The sequence below is a fragment of the Quercus lobata genome, chromosome 9, assembly GCF_001633185.2.
Source record: "Quercus lobata isolate SW786 chromosome 9, ValleyOak3.0 Primary Assembly, whole genome shotgun sequence".
NCBI classification, from domain to species: domain Eukaryota; kingdom Viridiplantae; phylum Streptophyta; class Magnoliopsida; order Fagales; family Fagaceae; genus Quercus; species Quercus lobata.
The window spans coordinates 1,368,595-1,391,389 of NC_044912.1; the positions used below are offsets into that span (position 1 = coordinate 1,368,595).

Below are 22,795 nucleotides of genomic sequence, written 5' to 3' on the forward strand. Positions count from 1 at the left end.
TGCAAACATAGAATGGGAGGTTTGAGAAAAAGGAAAAATTTTAGATCCAAATCAGTTTGGAGGAATCTTACTTAGACATTAAACCCACTATGTAATAGTTGAAAAAATCATGAATAGTTTTAGTTCTATTTACTTTTTAATGAGTCACGTAATTTGTTAAAATCTTAAAATAAAGACAAAGTTTAGCTCCAAATATATTTGGAGTTATCTTTCCCAACATTTTACTGGACAAATTATAAAATTATCTATGTTTATTATTTAAACAAGTCATATAACTAATTAAAAAAATCATGTGACTAAAATTACATATAAATGGTCTCTTCAATTACCACATAGTTCCTTCTCAAAAAAAAAAAAAAAAATCCGGCATAGTTAGTTGGAAGTGGGAACAAGATGGCATAACTTTTCCCTTATTTTAATAGATATAGATAGTTTTACAATTCATCATGTAGTGAGTTGGAGAAGAATCTTCCAAACCAGTTTATAATTAAGCTTTTGAATCAAGAATAAACTATAATACAAGAGAAAAGTTTAGTTATCTTCTTTTAACTTATTTTATAGCGATTGAAGAGATCATTCATGTATAGTTTTACTCATGTGATTTTTTTAATGAGTCATGTGACTTGTATTGTGGGTTAAAGGAGATAGCTCCAAACTGATTTAGACTTAAAACTTAGACAAAATTTAGTTACAAACTTGATTGTAGTTGTACGGTATATGACCAGAAGCCCCTATCATTGGGCCCTAATTAAGGAAGGCCCAAGAAGGATATCGTTCTTGGGCTTGTCCCATCATGTTCAGCCCATGAGGCCCAAACACTGTAGCTCATTGATCATGGTCTCGGTGTCCAAATACACCTCGAGGACCCCATGATCGGCTAGTCCTCCAATGACGTTCGGCTACATCCCAGCAGGTTGGAAGTGCCCTGGGAAAGTGTGCTGCCGACCAAGTTTCGGTGGCTAACACCAGTTCCAATGTAGCAACTCCTATTCCCAACAAAATTTATTCATTGTCAGGAATAATTAGTTTAGGCCCCACGTGCACGAGTGGGGTCAGAACATAATCATAATTCCACCGCTTGCCTCAAGCTATAAATAGGGGAAGTAACATTGAATAGGGGTTGGGCAGTTCAAGGGCAAAGAGGGAGAGAGAGAGAAAGTAACTGAGCAAGCAACAGAGTGGAGAAAAGGAAAAAGGGAGTTAGGATTTAAGTGTACCTTGTTCTTAAGCCCACCCCAGAATTACCCATAGTAGGATACACTAAACCCACTGAACAAATAAATCGTGAGCCCAAAACTTAAGGCCTACTAATTGAGGGGTAGCTGGGCTGTATTGTAGCCAATAGCACTTAATGTTCTTTTATTGAATGTGAATTTTGAGAAATCCAACATTGAATTATACTTTATTCTTATATACAGTATGCTTGATTTTCAGAAGATCAAAAATTAATAACTATATCATCAATCAAATATTTAAATTTCAAATTTTTGTAATCTAAAATCATGAATAAAAAATATGTTAATAGATCAAATAGTAAATAACGTCTATTTGGCACGAAATTTGACGTGTGTGTTATAAATATAAAGAACATATAATTTAACGGCTATATTTTCAAAATAAATAGCTATATTAATTTTTTTTTTTTTGTTTGTGAAAGTTATAGACAAAGTTTGTTCTCAAAACTTAATTCAAAATGCAAGGGTGTTAGTTATAAAAATAAAAAATAAAAAATAAAAAAATTGCAAGGGCGTTCGGTTGTAAAAGCGACGACTACATTTTTATTAAGGCGAAAACGTTGCGTCGCTGTGAATTATCGATAGATAAAACTGAAAATGAATCTGCGCCCCTTGGACTTCATTCATTCTTGCTTTCCCTCCAAAATCTGCTCCCTTTTTCTAATTCCCATTTTCAAAACCTACACACTGAAAAACTCGCTCTCGCTCTCTCTCTCTCTCTCTCTCTCTGGAGCTATTACAATTCTCAAGGTTGATTTGATCGATTGTTAGTTCAATGAAATCTTTGCTCATCTCTCTCTCTCTGTCTCTCGGTAAAACCAAATTTGGTTCACATTCAGTTGAACTGAATTTCAATCTGAATCGCATTTCTTTGTGAATTATCTCAGGAGCTACAAAATGGAGGATTACTTGCTGTGCATGAAGACCTTGCGCTCTCAGATGAACGGTACGCTACCTCTCTCTCTCTCTCTCTCTCTCTCTCTCTCATTTTTTATATCTAAAATCGAAGAACTAGTGTGTGTGTGTGTATTTCAAATTACAGCGAATTAAGATCTGTGAGTAACAAATTAAGTGAAATAAAAAAAAATAGATGTGGAGGATCAAACTGCAAAGATCACTGTCGAAGAGCAAATGCAGTTAACCACCATTCAAACCTTGGAAATCGATCTCAATTCTGGTATGTATCATGAATGTAATCTATGTATATGCATGTGTTTTATGGTGTTTTTCTCAACAGTAGTAGTGCATATTATTAATCAGAATGTATGTATGTATGAATTTACGTGTATGTAGTTGTAAGTTTATCATGTTGATTTTTCTGAATAATGGTGGTGCATACCATGTATATAAGTATTGTAAGTGTGTATGTCACAGTGATTTTTCTGAATGCGTGTTAGGCTGAGCATTTCATATTATGTGCTATGGTTAAATGAAATAATTAACTATGAATGAAACCTTGTAAGGAACTGTTATTATAAATTTTGAAAAATTCAAATGAATTTTCGGTTGGCCTATATGGCTTCGTTTGGTTTGTTTAGTCTTAAGGTATTTTACAGTGCACACTATTTCTCAGTTGAAGTTTTCAAGCCATGATTATTCTTAGAATGATTTTGATTTAATACTATTTTTGCATTTTATAATTTTGCAATACTTTTTGTTTCAAGCTTTTCTGTAATCCTTGTTTCAGCATTATGAGTTATATAAATTTATTGAGCTGTGTAATGGAAAGCATATGAAAGGCATCTCTCATTTTTCATCCTTGTTTGTTTGCTAACATTTTAAAGCTGTTTATCGTTATTTTGCAGCAAAATCTGAAACAAAGCAACTCAAAGAAGATACTGAGCAGATGATGAAGGCGAAGGGTCAGATTTGCTCACAGATTTTGGAAAGACAGAGAAAGATTGTATCCTTGGAGTCTGATTCGTCCACTCTTGCACAGGTACAGTTCACCCCTTCTGCTGGTGCGTACATGTGTGTTCAAGCCCTCGGTTGTGAAACCTTATTTTGCACAAAATTGCTAGAAAGATACACAAAGAAGTAGTTGATACTTGAAAGAACAAAATTAATAGAGCTATAGAAAAAGAGGACCCTCATTATCTTGTGAAGATTTGTCTTTCTCTATTTGTGGAAAAAGTGGTGTTTAGAATTCTTGGGACGTTGTACCTGTAGTGTGTCCACTAACTTGTTTATAAAGCAAAGATAGTGTGCCTTGCTTTTGCACAGAGCTCATACGTGTAGCAATGTAGGCACCTGCCCAACTAGCTGTCCTTTCACTTTACGACCAGTACAATAGCATGCTCATAGATTAGTAGTCAGAAAATGACTGAGTAGTATTATAATAATACTTCCTTCTGTATGTGATTCTAATATTCATCTTCATCATGTCACTATTTCAGTATTTGCTTCTTCTGCGGTACATAATTATATTCCTTATAATATAAACTTGTAGACGTTGGGGATCTTTTTGTATCATTTCACAACAAAAGATCATGAATGGTTAATGTGAAGTGGAAGATATTACAGTCATAGGAGTTTTGCATAGTCATTGATTAGCTGTTAACAGTACAATCAGAACAACAAAAAATGGTTTGTCTGAGTTCCGTAGAATTTAACAATTGTACAAAAGAAGATATGAAGCTTCTGATTATGAGATCCTGTAATTTCTTTTATGATGAGGACAACCCCTCAAGGCATTCTAAAGTCTCAAATAACTTCAAAACAAACATGTTTCATAGAAAGTCACTTCGATACTTTTCAGTAGACTACCTAGAGAAGGGTAAACCTGGGCTGTTAAACAGCAGAAGCTGATTTGAGAATCATGATCCTAAAGAACAGCCTATAACTTATACCGGGCCTTAAAAAGTAGTGATGGGTTGCATATAAGGGGATTTACAAACAGTCTAATTTTTCTTTTGAGATAGAAATGCCACATGCTTGATTATTCAATGATAAACAGTTTCGCACCTATGTGCTATTTTCTCTGTTTAAACCCTGATTCTTCAACAAACAGACATTGGAGCTTATTCAACAAGAAAAGGCCAGTTTATCTTCCAAACTTTTAGAGATGAGGTAGTTCAAAGCACACCCTACAACAATTGTGGAAAAAAAATATTGTTTAATGATTAAAACTGCAATTTGTTTTTCAATAACAGGACTTACTTTACCAAGGTTGGAGAGGAAATCAATGCCAAATTACAGGAACAGCAGGTTTGATACAAAATTTTTTCTTCTTGTAAATTTTAAAGTTCTATGTTTAACATTCAACATTTAGTTGATAGTCTCCTTCATTTTTGGCAGGATTGGGTCAATTCTCACAAAATTAGCGGAAAACTAGGAGAGCATGTTTTGGTACTCTCCTCTTGATCAGATTTTACATTTTAGTTCCTTTTCTTTTTCCGTTGTACTTGTGATAGCTTTCAGCTAGCCTTTATGAGCTCAAGTGGACTCAACTGGAGGAATTAAAGAAATGAAATATGTTTGTTGGATTTCCTTCTAGATTTATTTTGTTAGTGTTTTGTACAAACTGTCTCACTTGGGAATGCTTGAAAATTAGGAACAGCTTTGAGTAATTATTTTCCACCATTGAAATATTTTTACCAAACAGACATCCTCTAGATGATGCTCAGCTGTATCTGATGCGTGTCTCTGTATGTGCTTTTGTATCCACAAGCCCACAAAGTCATTCAAGTCTGTATTTGCTGAATGTGCTGCCTTGATTCCTCAGAATCTTGTCTTAAATTGTTCCTTTTACTAAGTCCTCTCCTGGATACGCCTTTTTAGAATGTGGATGTTGATTTTCCTATGTATTTAGATCTTGCATCTCTCTTTCTTTGCTATACCATATTTAGTTTATACTTTAGATTCAAATCATGTAATTGCAGCTACATATGTTTGAACTAAATTACTTTTAGTGCTTTTTAGTAAAAGATAATTTTTTAGGATTTTTGCTCTCTTCATATATATTTTGGACACTACTTATTAAATTTTATACAGGTCAAGGATAGAATCAGTGAGCAAACAGGTGAAACAGAGGGTATGTCTCTTAGAATTCTTAATTTAGTTGAGGTAGTCATTAACTTCTTTCTCTTTGATAAGTAGGTAGTTTTTAACTTCTTATCTAATCCCGACCTCTTTCAGAGCCTGCAGCATAATTCGATTATGTTGTGGCCTCTGAAGTTCTTGTCAATGTATAATGGCCATCAGGCAACATGATCGTAATCTGTTAGCAAATATGAACACTGTCATTGAAATTTTTCTAAAATATTAGTTATTAATATTTTGTATATTGCACTTAGATTCAAGAAATGCAAGCTGTTGATTTCTTTTTCCATGAAACAAGGGAAGAGTAAAGAAGTATCGTGCCCTTTTTGCAATATAGCTGGAGCTCCAAACCTAACCGCCAAAATTAGCAGACCGTATATAGCTGCAGCGTAGCTGCCAAATGCAAGCATGCCTCAATATACCTTTTGATTACTGGATTAGGGGTAAAGGATGCTAGATAATCTATAAATAGATCACAGAAAGCATTTAATTGCAAAGGTATGTGAAAGGGGCTCTGAACCAGCCGAAGCTCACCTTGATATAACTGGGCAGCTTGCCATTTTTTGAGTTATTGTAAAACGATAGTGGCTAGAAAATATGTCCATAAGTTTCAAGCATAGAATTATATATTCTGAAATCAAGTTTCTGAAGTACATATTCTTTTTTTTTACTTAAAATATGGCACCTGCATCTTCCTCTTATATTTTTATTTTCTTGCAGGGAAGTCTAGCATTGATGGGGACCTCATTATGGACAATCTGGTAGAGCTATTACTCTGTTGATCATAAATTTTTGGGGATGCAATGTTTTAATTTATCTTTGGACTAATAGGGGAGTGAAGCAAAGAACAACCTGATAGCAAAATTAGACGCTGCTAAAGCCAAGCTGGATGAAATTTCACGAATGAAATCCAAACTTGTTATGGAGAACAGCAAGGTTACCTGTTCAGATACCTATCAGTCTTCCAAATTTAGATCTATACTGATTTTTCAATTTGTTAAATACATATACTGAATGTATAACTTCACTAACTCTAATTAATTATAACACATGCAAAGATTTCATTAATCCCCACGGGGGTACCTAGGTGGTGGGCTCATTGGTCTTTGGGGTGATATAAATCCAAAGCACCCAAGTTCAATCCACCACATTATTGGATCATGAAGTTTCCGCATTATCTCATGGGTAGGGAGTGGAATAGTCTAGCCAAAGGCTGGGATACCACTTCCTTATATCTCTCCCAAAAAAGATTTCATTTATTTCTGCTACAAGGGAATGAGCTGTCTGTCAGTTTAAATTAGTTGACTCAAGTTTATTGGAATGTGCTCTAATTTATCTTCGTTTCTCACATCTGGTTAATTGCTTAGCAAAAAAGTAAAATCTACTCCCAATAATTTTTTTAAAGGAAAGCTGATTCCCTATTTTGCAGAATTTAGAGACAGTTAATTAGTCCAGGTGTAGCACATGGGAGGTTTGAAGCCCATCAAGTGAATTTGATTTGAATTTTGTAATGAGTATCTTGTGCAGTATGTTCATTAAATTTGAATTGAAATAAGTGGGGATCAAATTTTGTTAGTTGAACTGTCCTTTACTTCTAACATTCAAAGAGAACTTAGATGAGTGTAAGTAATTTCTGCCTTCTAGTGGAATAAAATACGTATAATGTCCATAAATAGATAGAGTTTCCAGTAAAATTTTAGCATTGTGCATTTTCTCTCTTGCCCTTCAACTCTCCCTGAGCCCCCTAAAAAAAACAAAAGAAAAAAAAGAAAAGAATAGCAGGAAGAAAAAAAACATTTCAGAGGCAAGCTAAACACATGCAATTTTTTGTGTTTCAGATGAAGCAGCTTCTTGAGCAAGTGAAGTTCAAGGCAAATGATTTTGAGGTCAGTTGTTTACTTGGGAAAAATGGGTGTGTGTGTGTGTACATGCACGCTTTTGTTCATGGTCTCAGAAATGTTTGTGGAATTTGCCTATTCAATGCCAAAATTTTAGCTCTCTGAGCAGTGGCATTTCACCTGTTGTATGCTCATATTTTCTTATTGTATGGATGGATACAGCCAGAGCTAAGAACAATGGATATAAAGACTTTGGAAGAGGAACACAATGCCCTTTTATTGGACAAAGCTGGAGTAATTGAGTACTTGCAAACTCTGCCAAGCCAAATTGAAACACTGAAGGTGCTTTATTACTCACTGAAAATAGTCAAATATTTGTTATAACTTGATCATTTTTTTTTTTAAATGGCCAATAAATATTGCCAAAGCTAGGTCCAAAGATGGAAGGATTCTATTTTGATTTGATAGGTAAAGATAGGACTCATCTAGCAGATAGTGTGTGCTTATACTTCCTATGGGGGTGCACCTTTTTTGTTTTCTGAATAAATTTAGAGTTTGTGTTTGCTTGGTAATGCCAAGGCTCTGGAAATCAATGAATAATATCAAAAGAAAGGAATGTTGAGATTGACAGTCAGTTTAGTCACCATCACTTGAGGGTTTTTTTTTTTTTTTTTTTTTTTTTTTTTAAATTACGTTTTCCTGATGATGATTCCTTTTCTACACCATTAATAGACTCAAGTTTGCATCTTCAATATGGAATTGTCCCCTTTCTTTCATTGAAGCCTTTGCCTTTCGCAGGGAATTTCTCATGTCATTACATGTGCATGTGGAAAGGAATACAAGGTGGGTGTAGACTGTTGTGTATGACAAAAGTGCTTGAACATTGGAGAACTGTAAAGGCTAAGAAAAGAAATCAGTAGACAACTAGAATACGTGACTTGCTGTATAGGTAATTCTGTAAACAGAAAAGAATTTGATTCTCTACCAATATTGCAACTTGACTGTGATAAACCTGTTATAGTTGCTGAAGAGTGAGTTTAAGTAGTTTGAGTAGTTTCTTTGTGAAATAAACAAGGGAATGCCTTCTTTGAAATGGTACATATTGCTGATTAAAACATCATCAATAATTCAATACATTAAAATGCTTTCATATCAAAAGGTTGCATATTTTTTTAACCTATGGGAAGCGAAATATGATTTCTACTAAGTATACCGATACATGACCAGGAACAGTTTTGATCTCTCTTTTGTGGAATGCAGAACATTGCCAACACTACACATTATTTATCCAATTATTATGATTCTGGATTATAAAAGATGATACATAATACATCTTACATTCAAGCCCAAAATGGGCACAAACCTTTACATGCAAAGGTGCATCCAGAATTCATTTAAATGTCTTAAGGATAATATTTGATTTACAAGTGCCTTTTTTGTTGCGTCTATGAATCAAATAATGATCATGTCAAATGAACAAGATGATGAAATTTCTGAAAAGCTTAGATGCTTATTCTTAATACAAATTTGGAATTTTCACAAGAAGTTGATATTTATATTCTTCTTGCATACTATATCTACATTCTTGCCTTTGGGTTATCTATATAACTGTATGCTTCAAAAGGCCCTAAAGCCGATAGTAGTAACAATAATCCTTTGAGAAGGGAGATACAAAGGGAAAATTTATTCACTTGATCCCCACAGCTTCTAAGGATGCTGAGATGTCATGGGCTTCATAACTCTCCTCTATAAAGGTGATATTAGGGCTATCTTGTGGAACTGCATCTTCTCTTTTAAAACTGTCTTCACTGCGAAGAAGCTTCTCACTGCCATGCTCCACAGAGCCTCTTAGAATAATGGTCTTGTGGAGGCCAGCAAGCAGGTCTTCATAATCTGTATCCCCCTTTTCCCCCACAAACACTGCCACTTTGGAAAGGTCAATTCCCCATATAATTGAAAGGTACCTGAATATCACACAAACATGACAGGAAATTTTTCTCTTTTAATTTTTCTTTGGTACTGCAATTTTTTTGTTATGTGGATTTTTGTATATAATACATAAAAAGCTATCACATTGCATGCATGCATAAATTTATTGTCTACATTATATAGTAAGCAAAGAGGACCTGACCTTAGTGCTTGAATTCTTGATGCAAACAATGGCACCACATTTAACCTTGATGCGGCACGTGTGTAGACAAGGTTGCATCGGAAGCCTCTCATCCGTAGCCTCTGGTGGAGGTCATCTATCTTACGGGTCTGCCATTTATAATTAGAATCATAGTTAGAAATGTTATGGGTTAACAAAATGCATCATTTAGGGGACCACCTTCTATACATTAGTTTTCTGTTTTCTATTATCTCAAGTTTCTCACCTTGGCTCCTGGTTTCACACTATAAGAGTAGCACCTAGAGCTCCCTGCACTCACATACTCCATGATGTCATCCTCAGCCTCACCTTCTATCCTGGCAAGCCTTGTCACCATAGACCTAACATTGTCACCAGGCCATCTGTACTCCACGTGGGATTCATAGTCCACATCAGCAACCATATCTCTCCATGGGTAATACATTTCACTTCCACTTTTACACACCAATGCATCAAAGTCTTCTATATTTACTTGGCAGCATTTCAAGGCTTCTATGGTCTCTTGTAAATTCAAACTGGTTGATAATACAAAGCCTATCCGACCCAAGCCTATACCTGAGCTTGCAGCTTTCATAACATTCTTGATAGTTGCCGACAAGGTTTCAGTGCAATCCCCAGTGCTATTATAACAATCTGTGGCTATTACAAATAGCCACTGCCGTCTACCAGGGTAGTAATTGGCACTGGGATTATTACCCTTAGAGGAAGCCATTCTGGTTATGGCTTCAATGAGTTCCTTTTGCCTGGTTGCAGCATCAAGTTCTCCATTGATCTTTGTGTCTCCTTCTATGGAGAATCTCAAAGAAAGGTCCTCCACTTCCTTCAAAGAGTCACTCATCGGTTCTTCAGGAATTGGCATTATCTCAAGACGAGCAGTGGGGTGGTGATTCCGACAGTGATCAACATGTGAGAGGTAGTTACGGCAATGTTCTGGCCATGAAAAATGGTGGATATTCTTTAGGCCATTCTTCCGGCATTCAAGCCAAAGGTTTTTGTCTGCAACAAGCTTTAGTAGCGCATCTGATAGGGCTTTCTGATCATGTGGGTCAACTAGGAGGCCATTATTTAATACCTGGCAGAACAAAGCCTTCTATTAGTTTCATGAAATGATCATAATTCATAAGTTAAGGACCTAAGCAAATACATTCCATAGTGTCATGGAATTCTAATTATAAATAGGAACTTCAGAGAAATAACTAGATTAGGTTTGACCGCATGCTACCTGATTGAGACAGATGAAGATGCTTGTAATCTGCATCCCACATTTTGTTTTTGATTACCATTTTTGGGCAACCTTGGGGTACTCTTCTTCTCCCACGTTTTGTAAAGGTTTTCGTTAAAAATGAAGTATTCTAGTTTCAAGTTTAGGGTGTAAAATTGTACAGTAATAATGAAGAATTTTATAAGCCAACTTGGAATAAGAAACACAATTGTGTATCTATAGAGTTCCAGTAGGTTGGGAAATAGGCCATATGGTGGTTCATTACCTTCAGAATATCAACAGGCCCTCCGTTTTTGGTGGCGACCACTGGTAAACCATAAGCAGTTGCCTGCAGGATAGTGTATAGCAGAAAACATAAGCAATATATTTATGTAATTAATGTGTTTTAGGATCAAAATCTTGCAGCATATAATTTATGTTTACTGCAGTTTGTGAAAGCTTGCTATAACTCAAGTATATAGACCAAGGCTTACCTCAATGAGTGTGAGACCAAAAGGTTCCACGAGAGCTGGGTTGATGAAAACTCCCTTCAAGAGACAAATCCGCCAAGTCTTACTGTTAGCAAATTTAATGTTGCAACTTGCAAGAAGAAAATGAGAGGTTAAGGTGTGGCAGATTTTAAACAGTAGTTTAGGCTCTATCTATGCCATTTAATGGCCTTTGCCATAAGGTTTGGTAGGCCATCTTTAATGTATAAACTGTAAAAGCCGTATTATAGGCTATTTGAGGTGGAAAACCATTTAAGTGTAAACAAATTCCTTGTTCATGACCATCCCAGGTGTTCATTAGATATTTCTATAACACACAATGTACCTTTGTTTTTGCAGCCAGACGATAAATATCAGGAACTTCTGATTGCTTGTGATGCTTGGGATAGGCAACCTGGCCGTACATATCATACTTGTCAATGAGCTTGAGTACTGTTGTGAGAACAACTGAGCTGCTATTAGGCATTTCTTCAATGTCGTCTCTGTTGCCGAGTATCAGCGTCTGGAAGAGTAATATGCAACCAGAAAGAACTATTAGCTCAAATTATTATGCTGATAGTAATGAAGCCGTGTTTAAATCACTACAAAATTAGCTGAAATGAAAAGGAGAATTTACCAAGTTAGCTAGCTCTCGGAGTTGTTGGCATTCCCCAAAAGCCTTGAGCAATGTGGTGACATTTTTCTTGGGGTCAGGACGTGACAATGCAAGTATCATGGGTTTGTGAGGGTTTGTGAAAAATCTCATGACCTGCATTGTAAAATTCAGTTCAACGAAATGCCCCAACCCATGCATAAAAATGGTTATTTGCATTCTGTACTCTAGTCTAGACTGTAACATCCAGAACTAAAGGAAGGCATTCAAATATTTGAATACTAGTAAGGAAGATTAGGAGAAGAATCACCTCTGACCATATTGGAGGTAGATTCCTTTTGCTTTGATTGGATCTGTCAGGGCCAAGCAATGACTTTAGATCACCATCACCTTCCAATGAATCTTGAGTTGTGACATAGCTGAAGTCCATTCCCGGTGGTATAACCTAATGCCACATTGACATTAGTAGTATGGATGTGAAGACCCATTTTTAAGTATGTTATAACCATATTTCACTATCATTCTTGAAAGAAGCAGGCACATAGACATTTTCCAGTACTTGGTTTATGATATGACTATAAATGAGTTGCAAATGAAGTCAATTCCTTCAATTGTGGGAGAAACACAAGCAATAAGAGAATGTGCATACCACCATCCTTGGCATGTTTCGTCCATGGCAACTCACTCCACGCCGTCTCCTAACCCTAAGCTTCCTCTCGAGCTTGAGATCGAAGCCGTCGTACAATCCCCATTGCTCTTCAATCTCTTGCCTTGTGCTAGTCACCACCATTTCAGCCGCATCCAGACTCAGTTCCTCAGCTTCAATCCTCCTCATAATTTTATAGGTTGAATTTATGTCCTCCCTAGAAAGCCTCCCTTGTTTAAGCAATTGCTCAAACTTGTTCCGACCCAATGAGTGACCTGTTAGCACCATCGGCACGTTCAAGGCCCCGGATAAATGAGTTGCCACCTCTCCAGCATCAGCATAGTGGCCATGAATCACATAAGGCCATGTTGGCTTTCCCCCACCCACTTGTTCACCTAGAGCTCTTGCCATGTTCACTACATGGTTTAGAGCCCCATCGACAAATTCAGGTATATAAGGCCAAAGTGACTCTTTTGGTATGTACCTGCCACATAAAAATGTTCCAACAATTACCATTCTTTTTTCTTTTGTATGTGTTGGAGTAGTATATTCCAAAAATTGAGGACCTGTTTGGTAATTATTTGTATTTTTTAGAAATACGTGTAAGTAAAAAAATGTGTAAAAATACATACGTTATTTAAAAACTGAAAACTGTTGTTTAAAATGTCATATCAAACAGCCCCTAACTCACTAGGAATGATGGCCTTAGCCCAAAAATAATTGTAATTACTTACTTATCACGAGGCCCACAAGGTAGGCGAATAATGTAGGCTCCACAGCTACCACTTCCATCAGATGGGCATGATATCATCTCGATGGGCTCACCATAGCTAAAGTCTACATCTGGTGAGGTGATTTGTCTAGTTAAGAGATCAACACGATGGACCCCTTTTGTGTTGGCCAGTGCTCGAGCAAGTTCAACAACATATTTCACCTAAATTTAACATGTAAAAACATAAACCGATGTTAGACTTAGAGCCCCTCAGGAATAAAATAAAATTGCTAAAGGTTTTTTTTTACCCTTTTTGAGTTTAGAGTTAAGATTACCTGACCACCAGTATCAGAATCTCTTCCAAGTTCCATATTTTCTCCCCGTATCAACCCATGAATACTACAAGAGCAACAAATACAATATGAAAATTTGAAAAAGTTATTCCCTACAACCAAATTATACAATCTTTTCTATATATTATTCTCCTCAAATCAACTTGCTTTTTATTTTTATTTTGAAGATCATTGATGGAAATAACTTATTGGCACCAAATTGACTGCATGTGTGCAACTACAATCTTATTTAGAATTAAACAAGCTTAACTGAGATTGCTAGATACCTGATGAGGACAATGTAAAGTCTCCTAGACTTATCATCCTCTGACCAAAGATGCATAACAGAGTTGATCCTGGAAAAATCCTTGGTCGATTCTGAGACATTGGTATCACTCTTCTCCTTCTCACCTTCTGAGAGCTCAGAAAGGTCATCTGCAGCATCATTACGGCCTTGTTCTCGTTCTATACGCCGTTTTGCTAGCTTTTTTGCATCGTCCCATGCTATCTGCACATGTAAAATACATTACTTCAAATTCATAGAATTCTTAATATTTTATTTTTGGAAGAGGCACTCCTCCCATTTAAAATCTTTCAATTCTATTTACTTTTTAACTAGATATGAGATTCGTGACATTTCTAGTATTTAATGGACTTAAAAAGTCTATGTAAACTACATAAAGTCAAATAAATATTTTTTGTCTTATGTCTGATTAAAAATTGAAGAAATTGAGGAAATGTGTAGTATGGAGAAATTAACATGTTTAACAATTTCATTAAGATATACTATGGATATGATCACCCAAAACCCTTGCTCTTTTGTTGCCAATTCCTTCACAAGTGGATGCAGTTTGTAGTTGGGTAGTAGGGTAATGTTTAAAGTAGTTATTTTGTACAAAAAGGGTAAAATTTTAATATTCAAGTAGAATTAGAGACATAGTACTTTCTTCTCCTATATAGATGGTGATCCCACCATAAATTGACTTAATATAACTTATTGTTTATGTGAAAGGAGTAAATACCATTTTTTGTTAAGTACTAAATAATTACTTAAATTTCTTTTTTTGAGAATAAAATAATTACTTAGATAGCAATTAGCCATCAATCATCGTTATTACTTGCAATTAATAGTAGACCCATTTTATAAATGTGAAATTATTTGGCACATTCAAATATATACTACGTGTCTTCTTCTCATGTAAGTCTTGAACATTTGATCCACCTTATGTAAGAGAGTCGTAATACCAGAGTCATTTTCCCATTAAATACCACCTCTCTTCTTTTAACAAAAGTAACGTGAAGATGAGGCAATACTCAAAAGTGCTCAACTCGACAAGATTAGTGATAAATTGGCGTGATAATCCTTATGAACTTTATAAAACCAGACTTGGAATTTCATTTATTCTCTCTCACCTGTTTCTTTTTGCGAGCGAGATGCCAAATACGCCAGCACATATTCTCAAGCCTATTACTGCGATCACGGGTATTCCTTGTTGCTATTACCTGTAATAGTTCACCGTCAATCACAAGTTGTTTTCCTTCCATTTCTCCTTTTCAATACAAATTAATCAAACATAAATATATATGTAGAAGAAAATAATAAAGATATTAACAAGTTTTTCTTCCATGCATTTAAGATTCTTCCATATTTCCATTTCTCATTCATTTTATGTTTCAAGTATTCACAGACAATTGTGATTCTTGATTCTTGATTCTTGAATCTTGAATCAAGAACTTGTTCTTCAACTTGTTGAGTAAGTGGGTCACTTTAGTCTCATGGAGTTCTATTTAATTTTAACGGATTCCATATATAGTGTGTGTGAAGTATTAGCTGAATGAGGACAAAATCATAGAACAATATATTACATATACATACACATAATGAATTTTGAAGTTTAAATTTCCACAAGTTCAATTTATTATAAAGGAGAAAACTTTTAGTCCCTTTAGAAATCACATGTGTGCCATGTAAACTATAAGGTTCTTGCATGGTGTCCGTGACAATAGTGACCATAAAATTTCAAACATCTTAGATTATTTTGATTTTGCAAGACAACCATAGGTTTATTTTATATCTTAATCCAGGTGAGGCCCAAAAAAAAGAAAAGGGGACAATATAAGTGTGGTCCCCAACTAATGTTCCATTTGCTCTTGTGGGGCCACTTAACAGAACCAATATTGGCTCAAAAATTGCCACATAAAATAGGGAAATATGCTTGGAATATTTTCTTTCTTTTTGGCGCTATGTTCATTATATTGTGTGATAAGCATAATACCTTGGATGAAAATTCAAGAAGACCACCACAAAAAAAAAAACCATTACAAGATTATTAGGATCTCAAATATGAAAAAAGAAAGAAAAGAAATTGATTATTTTTTATAATTTGATAATTAAAATAGAAATGGGAGATTTGAAATGTAAACGTTTTTATTGAAAATACTAGAAAAATACTTATTGAGTTACAAAATTTTTACAATTATTTCTTTAAAGTAACTGTAGGTTTCATTTGAATTAATGGTGAAAATATAAGTGTGTCAATCTTTAAAACCAAACAATTAGAACATAAAGTTATTATAAGGTATTATAAGAAGCTATAAGGTTTTAGCTAGGAATGAATTGAATTAGAAGAATTTTGCACTTAGTTTGCACTCTGCAGCAATATCTATATGGTAGTTAGAATAGAAGAAAAGGCAACGAACCTTAATCCAAGTTCTGTGGAGGTCAGTCTCATCAAAGCTATTAACAACTTCTTCAACGAAGTATTTTGTGGGACTAAATAACTTGTCTTCCTTATGATCTTTTTCTTCAATCTTTGAAACACTCAGTTTCCCATCAAACGTTTTCTTTAGGTTACTTCCCACGTCCAAAATCGCCTCCAAATACCCATTAATCCATTCGTTTCTCGCCATCTCACTGATTATTTCTCTCCCCGTTTCAGCTTCTTTGTAGAAAGAGTTTGGGAAAAGAGAGAGAGAATAAAAAGGTGGCGTAAAAGTTTCTGGGTATGTGAGGCAAGAAAGAGAGAGAGATGAATGGCTTTTATAGCAGTTTAAGAGCTTCTAAAAGCAATGAGAAATGAGTGGAAAGCTTTGAAGTTTGATGGTTTCTTGATTTCTTGGTTTCTCTTGCCCTTTGAAACCAAGTTAATTGGACAAAGAAGCCAAGCTCCTTAAAAGGCCTCAATTTTTACAATATCTTTTTTTTTCTTTTTCTTTTAAATATTAAATCAATCAGTGCGATGGATTCGGTGGTGATTATTCTGTCATGGGTTCTGTAGGTTGGTTACATACAATGGGATGCTTTTAAGTTAGGCGAGTCATGGATTTATTGGACATGAAAAAACAAATTCGATTAAAATACAATTGGGATTTTAAAAGGCCAACATAATCTAAATTAGTTCAAAATAAACTCTAATAAATCAATTTATTTATTATTTAAATAAATAAACCGATAGCAAATTAAATTGGTCAAATGCATTAGTGAATTTAAGCTTACAAAACATATTATCCATATATATTCTTATTTTGTCACTACCTCCTTCTCTTAAAAATAAATAGTTGATATTTACTTTTATACTTATTCACAAATAATTTTCTGAATATTTTACAGTTAAAAAGGTAAGAATAGTATCTTACACTTTTCAAAATAGTCATTTAATTGGTTTTTGCTTTTTACGGTAAAAGTAAAGGGTAATATTAAGAGTTTAAAATTTTGTTTGTAAAGCAATTGAATTATTGATAGCTTTCTCAACAATTTTTAGCGAGAATATTATTAATTTAGGGACAAATAAAGTACTATTTTCCATTCCTATGTACAAACCATTCCTTCTTATCCATCATATATGAGATTTCCCTTGTAACTCTTTTTTCAATTATTATAATATATCAATAATGAAACCTTTAAGGTGTGATTCACAAGTTTTAAAAAGTAAATAATTTGATTTATTTGTTTTATACTAATTACACCTTTTTTAAATATTACCTTTTTTATATATATAATAACAATTTATTGAAGTGCATCTTACATAATCCTCCCTCACTTTAAAAAAAAACCACAAAATTTAATCTGCCAAACTAAATGGACACATTTACCTTGTGTTTGGGAGGAGTGACATAAAAAACAAGAGAGTAAAGGAAAATGGAAGGGAATATAATTCGAATATACATGTAAAAATTAATACATTTTGATTACCTTCTCATATTATCTTCTCTCCTTCCATTTCCTTCAATTCAGAATAAAGTCTATTGTATAATAATTAAATAATATTACTAAAAAAAAAAAAAGGGGGATTTAGCACTTAAAAAGACTGATTTTGTTCTACATGCTTTGCACACAGCACAATCCTGGGGTTGCTTGCATTTCCACTTTTTTAAAAAGAAAAAAGGGAAATTGTTTGCATGACGCGTAGAAAGTAGAAACAACCTCAATAAGTACTTGTTGTCTTTATCCTCAAAAACAGACAGATCTTTCAGTTTTTAGTTGGTTTGATTCCTCTACAATCACTGTCTTTATGTACTTGTTGCAATCATAGCAGTCGCCAATCACATGCGTCAAGCTAAGATTACTTAATTTCAAAGAGCTTCCTTCCTTTTAACTGCACTTTAGTCTTTAACCATTTATCACACGCTACGAACTCATTTTTGTTTAAAAGAGAAAAAAGAAAAAGTAAGTGGAACTAAATCAATTTTTTTTCTAAAAGGAATATCAAGGTGTGAAGCAAATTACTATATTGGCAAAATTAAAGCAGCTGGGGAAAAGGAAAGATCGGTGGGGGTTTATTGTAAATGAGATTTGATCTACCTTTTTTTTTTATGAATTTGATCAACCTTTCATACGTAATAACAAGAAGCTAATTTATTAATTAAGTTAGTGACATTAATAACCAAGAATATGATGAAAGGTCTGGATTTGTGAATTCACCATCTATTAAATACACGTTAAATTATTAATATAGATCTCTGTTGTTTTAATCCTAAGACTACGAAAATTAGTTAATCGTTGGAGGGGAATTCCAAAATATCCACATTTAAAAAAAAGTTATGGTACCTCTACTATTAATAACTCTTCTTCTTCTTTTGAGGGTTTTTTTTTTTTTTTTTGGTGAATAACTTGATAGTTACAACAAGAAGAGAATGAAGATTTAAGCCATGTTTCTCTTAATATAAAAAAAAATAATAATAATAAAAAATTATGCCACTAAGTTAAGTCATTTTGAATAGATAGTGATAAAGCCATCCATGGCTGCAGTTAGCTTGCCACATTAATTCACTAATTAATAACTCATATCACATTGAAGCAGATGTCAAATTCCAAAAACATATTGCAAGCACCGTTAAGGGGGCCATTGTTAGAATGGTCGAAATAATTCTGGAAAGTTGATTATTTAAGAAATTGGAGTTCAAATAGTACCATTGTTGGTCCATCTTAGCTAGGTTTTCAAGAGACATACTTTTCCTTCAAGTGTTACGACTTGAATTTTTTGATATTAAGTGACATTTTATTACAGGCAAATTAATGTATATATCAAAAATGAAGTGCAGACACATATGCTATTGCTATCATAGGTAGCCCAGATATGCCACTAGAAACCATTATAGCTCACTGGCACCCATTCGAAATGATTCTTCAAATTAAGGAGTTACTTTCATACAATTCGCTTTCATCAATTAATGCAATGCCCTAGCCAAAAGAAACCAAAACACCAAAAGTGATTGCATATTTGCATGCTTTCACAGCATTAATTTTAAGGACCTCTTTTCACGCTTCTAGGTTACGATACGTAGTTGAATTAATAAACTTGGCACTTTTTTGGCGGCATCAGATACTTTAAAGACTAGCATATATATATATATATATATATATATATATATAACATGGGAACAATCCACTTGGCTGATTATGATGGGCTGAAACAATGTGAACACTGCCAAAAAGGATAGTATTGTAGAAAAAAGAAGTAAAGAATCAAGGAAAAGGTATAGGAGACATAGAAGACCCAGAAAAAAAAATTGAAAGGCTATGGAAGAAGATGTAGTTTATGGACATGATGGTTGGGAAGGTAACATCAAAAGCACAAAGAAATCAAGTGGGCTGAGAAATTGAGCTATCTAGCTAGGGGTGAAAAGGTGAAAGGAGAAAAACCTTAACCGGCCAAATGGATATTTGAAAGAATATCCCAATTGGTTTGGTTAGGAGTCTATCACAACTGTGGCCATTCGACTCTTTTTCCTCTTTTTATCTCAATTCCCACTTCCAATGAAATATATACCACTTGTAGTTTTTGACACTACGTATAGCCACTTAATATTTGTTTACTATAATTATTTTAATTAGTCTTTTTCTATATGCTCTAGTTGTGCCCCACCTTTGATGCTGTCTAGGTAATTATGCACTTTGTCAATCTCTACGGCACTGCAGGCCAATCAAATGATGCAATCTCTCACAAATTAATGATACTTTGTTACTAAATTAAATTTCATTATCTTCTTATATTTATATTTATGAAAAATCTTAAGAGGATCAAACTTAAATTAAGTCATTCATAAAATTTTATTTTTAACTAAAATATTATACAAAATATGAGTTTATAGATAAAAAGTAACATCTTATTGACAAAAAAATTTAAAGTACATGTGAAGAACATAGAGAATATTTCAAAAATTATATCTAGCAAATGTAATTTTTAAAATATTAATTCAATAAAAAGTTTTTAAATCATTTAACATGAAAGAGTTAAGTTAAATCGCGTGTTACTTGATATAACTTTCTTTGGAATTTCAATTTTTGTGGCATATTCGTGTGGAATGCTCTACGGATTTTTGGAAAAGTTTTCGATATATATTACAAAGTGTATCACGGTCACCAGGACTGAAACTAATATTCAAGCTGATGAGAATATCATTAGGAGTTAAAAAAATAGTTCTTGATCGATCACAAAGATATCAGTAGGAATAAAGTTGCGATTGATAAATCTCGAATTAATACACACATATATATATATATATAGTTTACACCAGAAAAAGGTCTAATTTGATGTATCTCCCATACACACATGTGAATGACACTTGTAGAATAAAATTTAAAAATAATATTAATAAGAGAAGAATAAAGTTAGATGCCATGAAATATATAATATACCACGCACCATATATATATATATATTTGATCCCACACCCATCGTTCAGACACAGTTTAAGGATTCTATTGGATGAAAATATCATTAAGTTTATTAATGATAGTCTCAACTTTCCCCGTCAAGGCAGTGCATGCACTATTGGCGAATCTTGCCTAGCTTGTTCAAATAAGCCAATATTCCTTAGCTACGTAAAAAAACGTTATTTGAAATGCCATATACACATGTAACATGTTTAAGAGTACCCGGCAATTTCCAAGATATGGTAGATCAGAGATGCGCTAAGAGATTATATATTGTTTGAATTGATTCTCTTATTAAAAAAAGTACCTTATGTTACTAAGTTATAAAGTTTTTGACCCAATGCATATTTTTAATTAATACTATAGATAGCAAAAATATTAATTGACCACAAAATGCACAATTCTCATATATCAGTGCTTATGCCACTAACAAGGTATAAGAATCTAAGTTCACGATGACCTTTTATTCCTATCGTTAAATATACATAGGTTGTATTTGTGGACTACACCCTTTATAAATTTTTGCTAAGCCAACACAGGTTCTGCCCCTTTTGCGTAGAACCCTTTACAATACAGAAGTATTCGAATCTTTCAAGCGCCTATAATGAACTATATTATTCCTTGCCTTCAAATCATTTTGCAATACCAAGCATATGTCTTAATAACTTTATTCAGAAAATTTCAGCACTTGATCGATCAAACGGCCACTGATCATCTAGAGGAATGGCATTAGAAATCAAAGAGCATAAGCTAACTTCCTCCTAATTTAAAGAACTAGAAGTAACTGGAATTTATGAAGTGCTGCACAATAAAATAAGTCTAGGGACTGTTTAGTCATAACCTTTTCCATGACTTACATTCTAGGAGTATTGGGAGAAAAAATAAAAAAAAAAAGTATTAGATCCATGTAAAAGTGATTATTGACCACTTAATCATAATGTGAAAACAAAAATTGTAATAATGCACAATATAAACTGATATATTTGTATAATTATTAGACAGCAACTATTAGCGCCTATGGAGTCTAGCAAAACAACTAAAGATAAAGCCTAATGTAACTACATAACTACTGGTTGATTAAGAGTCTTGTAGTTCAATAAACACCTCTTAATGTTTTCAACATAAACATCTAAGATTCAAATCTCCTCTCTCCCATTGAATTTATTTATTTATAAAATAAAATAAAAAGGCTATTGGTTGATTACAGAGTGTGTGGCTCATAGCCAAAGGAAATTACATGCTTAATTGATTACAAATTCGAGATCGTTGCCTAATTGGACACATTATTGGGTTCAGCTTGTGTCCAATTCACAGTTCACACACAAAGCCCGATTCTATTACAGTGGGAGAAGGGCAAGCAAATGAGCAATTAATCCATAGAACAATCATTCCTATTTGGCATCTAACATTCTCAATTGGACCAAGCTAACTCCGCTCTTATGGACCAATTTTTTTGGATTACAATGTTTCATTTGAGTTTGGGCTTCACTAACGTCAATTAAAGATTTTCAGCCTGTTTTTGAATTTGGGCTGACTCGGCCACAGAAGTGATACTCGGCCACAGATATAAAATTAAAAGACCAAGTTAAATTTTACCAATTAAGTACAAGAAGTAAATGATGCAAGTCTGCAACTGAATTCAAATGTTTATTTAAGTTTCTTTTTTTGTCCCCCAGGCCCCAAGGATATATCCAAATCAAAATTAATGAAACAAAATTAACAGTTTGCAATTCATCAAAAAAAAAAAAAAAAAACAGTTTGCAGCTTTTTGCCATATCTAATGATCATATTTTGATTTGAAGTACACAATCTTAAAACAATTAAATTGACATCAAATTGTCACTTATTATATAAAGGATTTCGTTAACAAATGCACTAAAATCAATGGCTACGATGCATTAAATGATTTATTAAATAAAATTTTATATATTTTTCAAAAAATGAAGTCAATATGTTCCATATATCCAAAAAAAAAAAAAAAACACACACACACAACCACAATGAATTTATTTGTGTAATCTAATGAATCAATAACATGTACATGTATCTTATCTTCAAAAGATATTATTGTTAAACATTTATTAATCTTTAACCTATGTGCGAGCACTCATTTATAGAACCTTTTTATAAATAGGATCAAAATCAACTTATATGAGATAAATTTTTTTTAAAGTGATTGTATATGAAAGCTCAGATTTGTGTGAAAACACAAGAGCTTGTTTAGACCCTCAAATTAAAATTACGGCTAAATTGTTTTTACTCTAACTAAGATTAAGTGCGGAATAAGAGTAAATGAGCACAAACAACCGATATCACTACCCTAAGCCATATTCATCCATTATCAACAATATAAAGAAAAGTTTAAAGAGTAGGGAAGAGAGATG

At 33.7% G+C, this 22,795-nt stretch overlaps 2 protein-coding genes across 8 annotated transcripts; one reads left to right on the plus strand and one right to left on the minus strand.

Annotated features, from left to right (window-relative positions):
• Positions 1-1,802: 1,802 nt before the first annotated feature.
• Positions 1,803-8,138, plus strand: LOC115960677. Of its 7 annotated transcripts, none has more exons than XM_031079638.1 (13): positions 1,805-2,001; positions 2,123-2,181; positions 2,326-2,412; positions 3,041-3,174; positions 4,246-4,304; positions 4,388-4,442; positions 4,533-4,583; positions 5,229-5,268; positions 5,997-6,037; positions 6,108-6,212; positions 7,115-7,162; positions 7,337-7,456; positions 7,913-8,133. In XM_031079638.1, the coding sequence occupies exons 2-13, from the start codon at positions 2,133-2,135 to the stop codon at positions 7,979-7,981; spliced, it is 858 nt and encodes a 285-aa protein (XP_030935498.1). In that variant the 5' UTR covers positions 1,805-2,001; positions 2,123-2,132; the 3' UTR covers positions 7,982-8,133. The 7 variants fall into 7 exon arrangements, with proteins under 7 accessions (XP_030935500.1, XP_030935498.1, XP_030935497.1 ...); XM_031079637.1 differs by having other exon boundaries at positions 1,805-1,985; XM_031079640.1 differs by lacking the exon at positions 2,326-2,412 and having other exon boundaries at positions 1,803-1,985; positions 7,913-8,138.
• Positions 8,139-8,562: 424 nt separating this feature from the next.
• On the minus strand, positions 8,563-16,442 carry LOC115959955 (probable sucrose-phosphate synthase 4). The gene is made up of 14 exons (XM_031078639.1): positions 15,956-16,442; positions 14,669-14,758; positions 13,543-13,763; positions 13,259-13,322; positions 12,946-13,145; positions 12,215-12,695; positions 11,876-12,010; positions 11,590-11,721; positions 11,299-11,475; positions 10,959-11,012; positions 10,751-10,813; positions 9,490-10,335; positions 9,246-9,373; positions 8,563-9,078 (listed from the first exon to the last, which is right to left on the minus strand). Exons 1-14 carry the CDS (start codon positions 16,163-16,165, stop codon positions 8,802-8,804), a joined length of 3,078 nt encoding a protein of 1,025 aa, XP_030934499.1. The 5' UTR covers positions 16,166-16,442; the 3' UTR covers positions 8,563-8,801.
• Between the last annotated feature and the right edge of the window lie 6,353 nt (positions 16,443-22,795).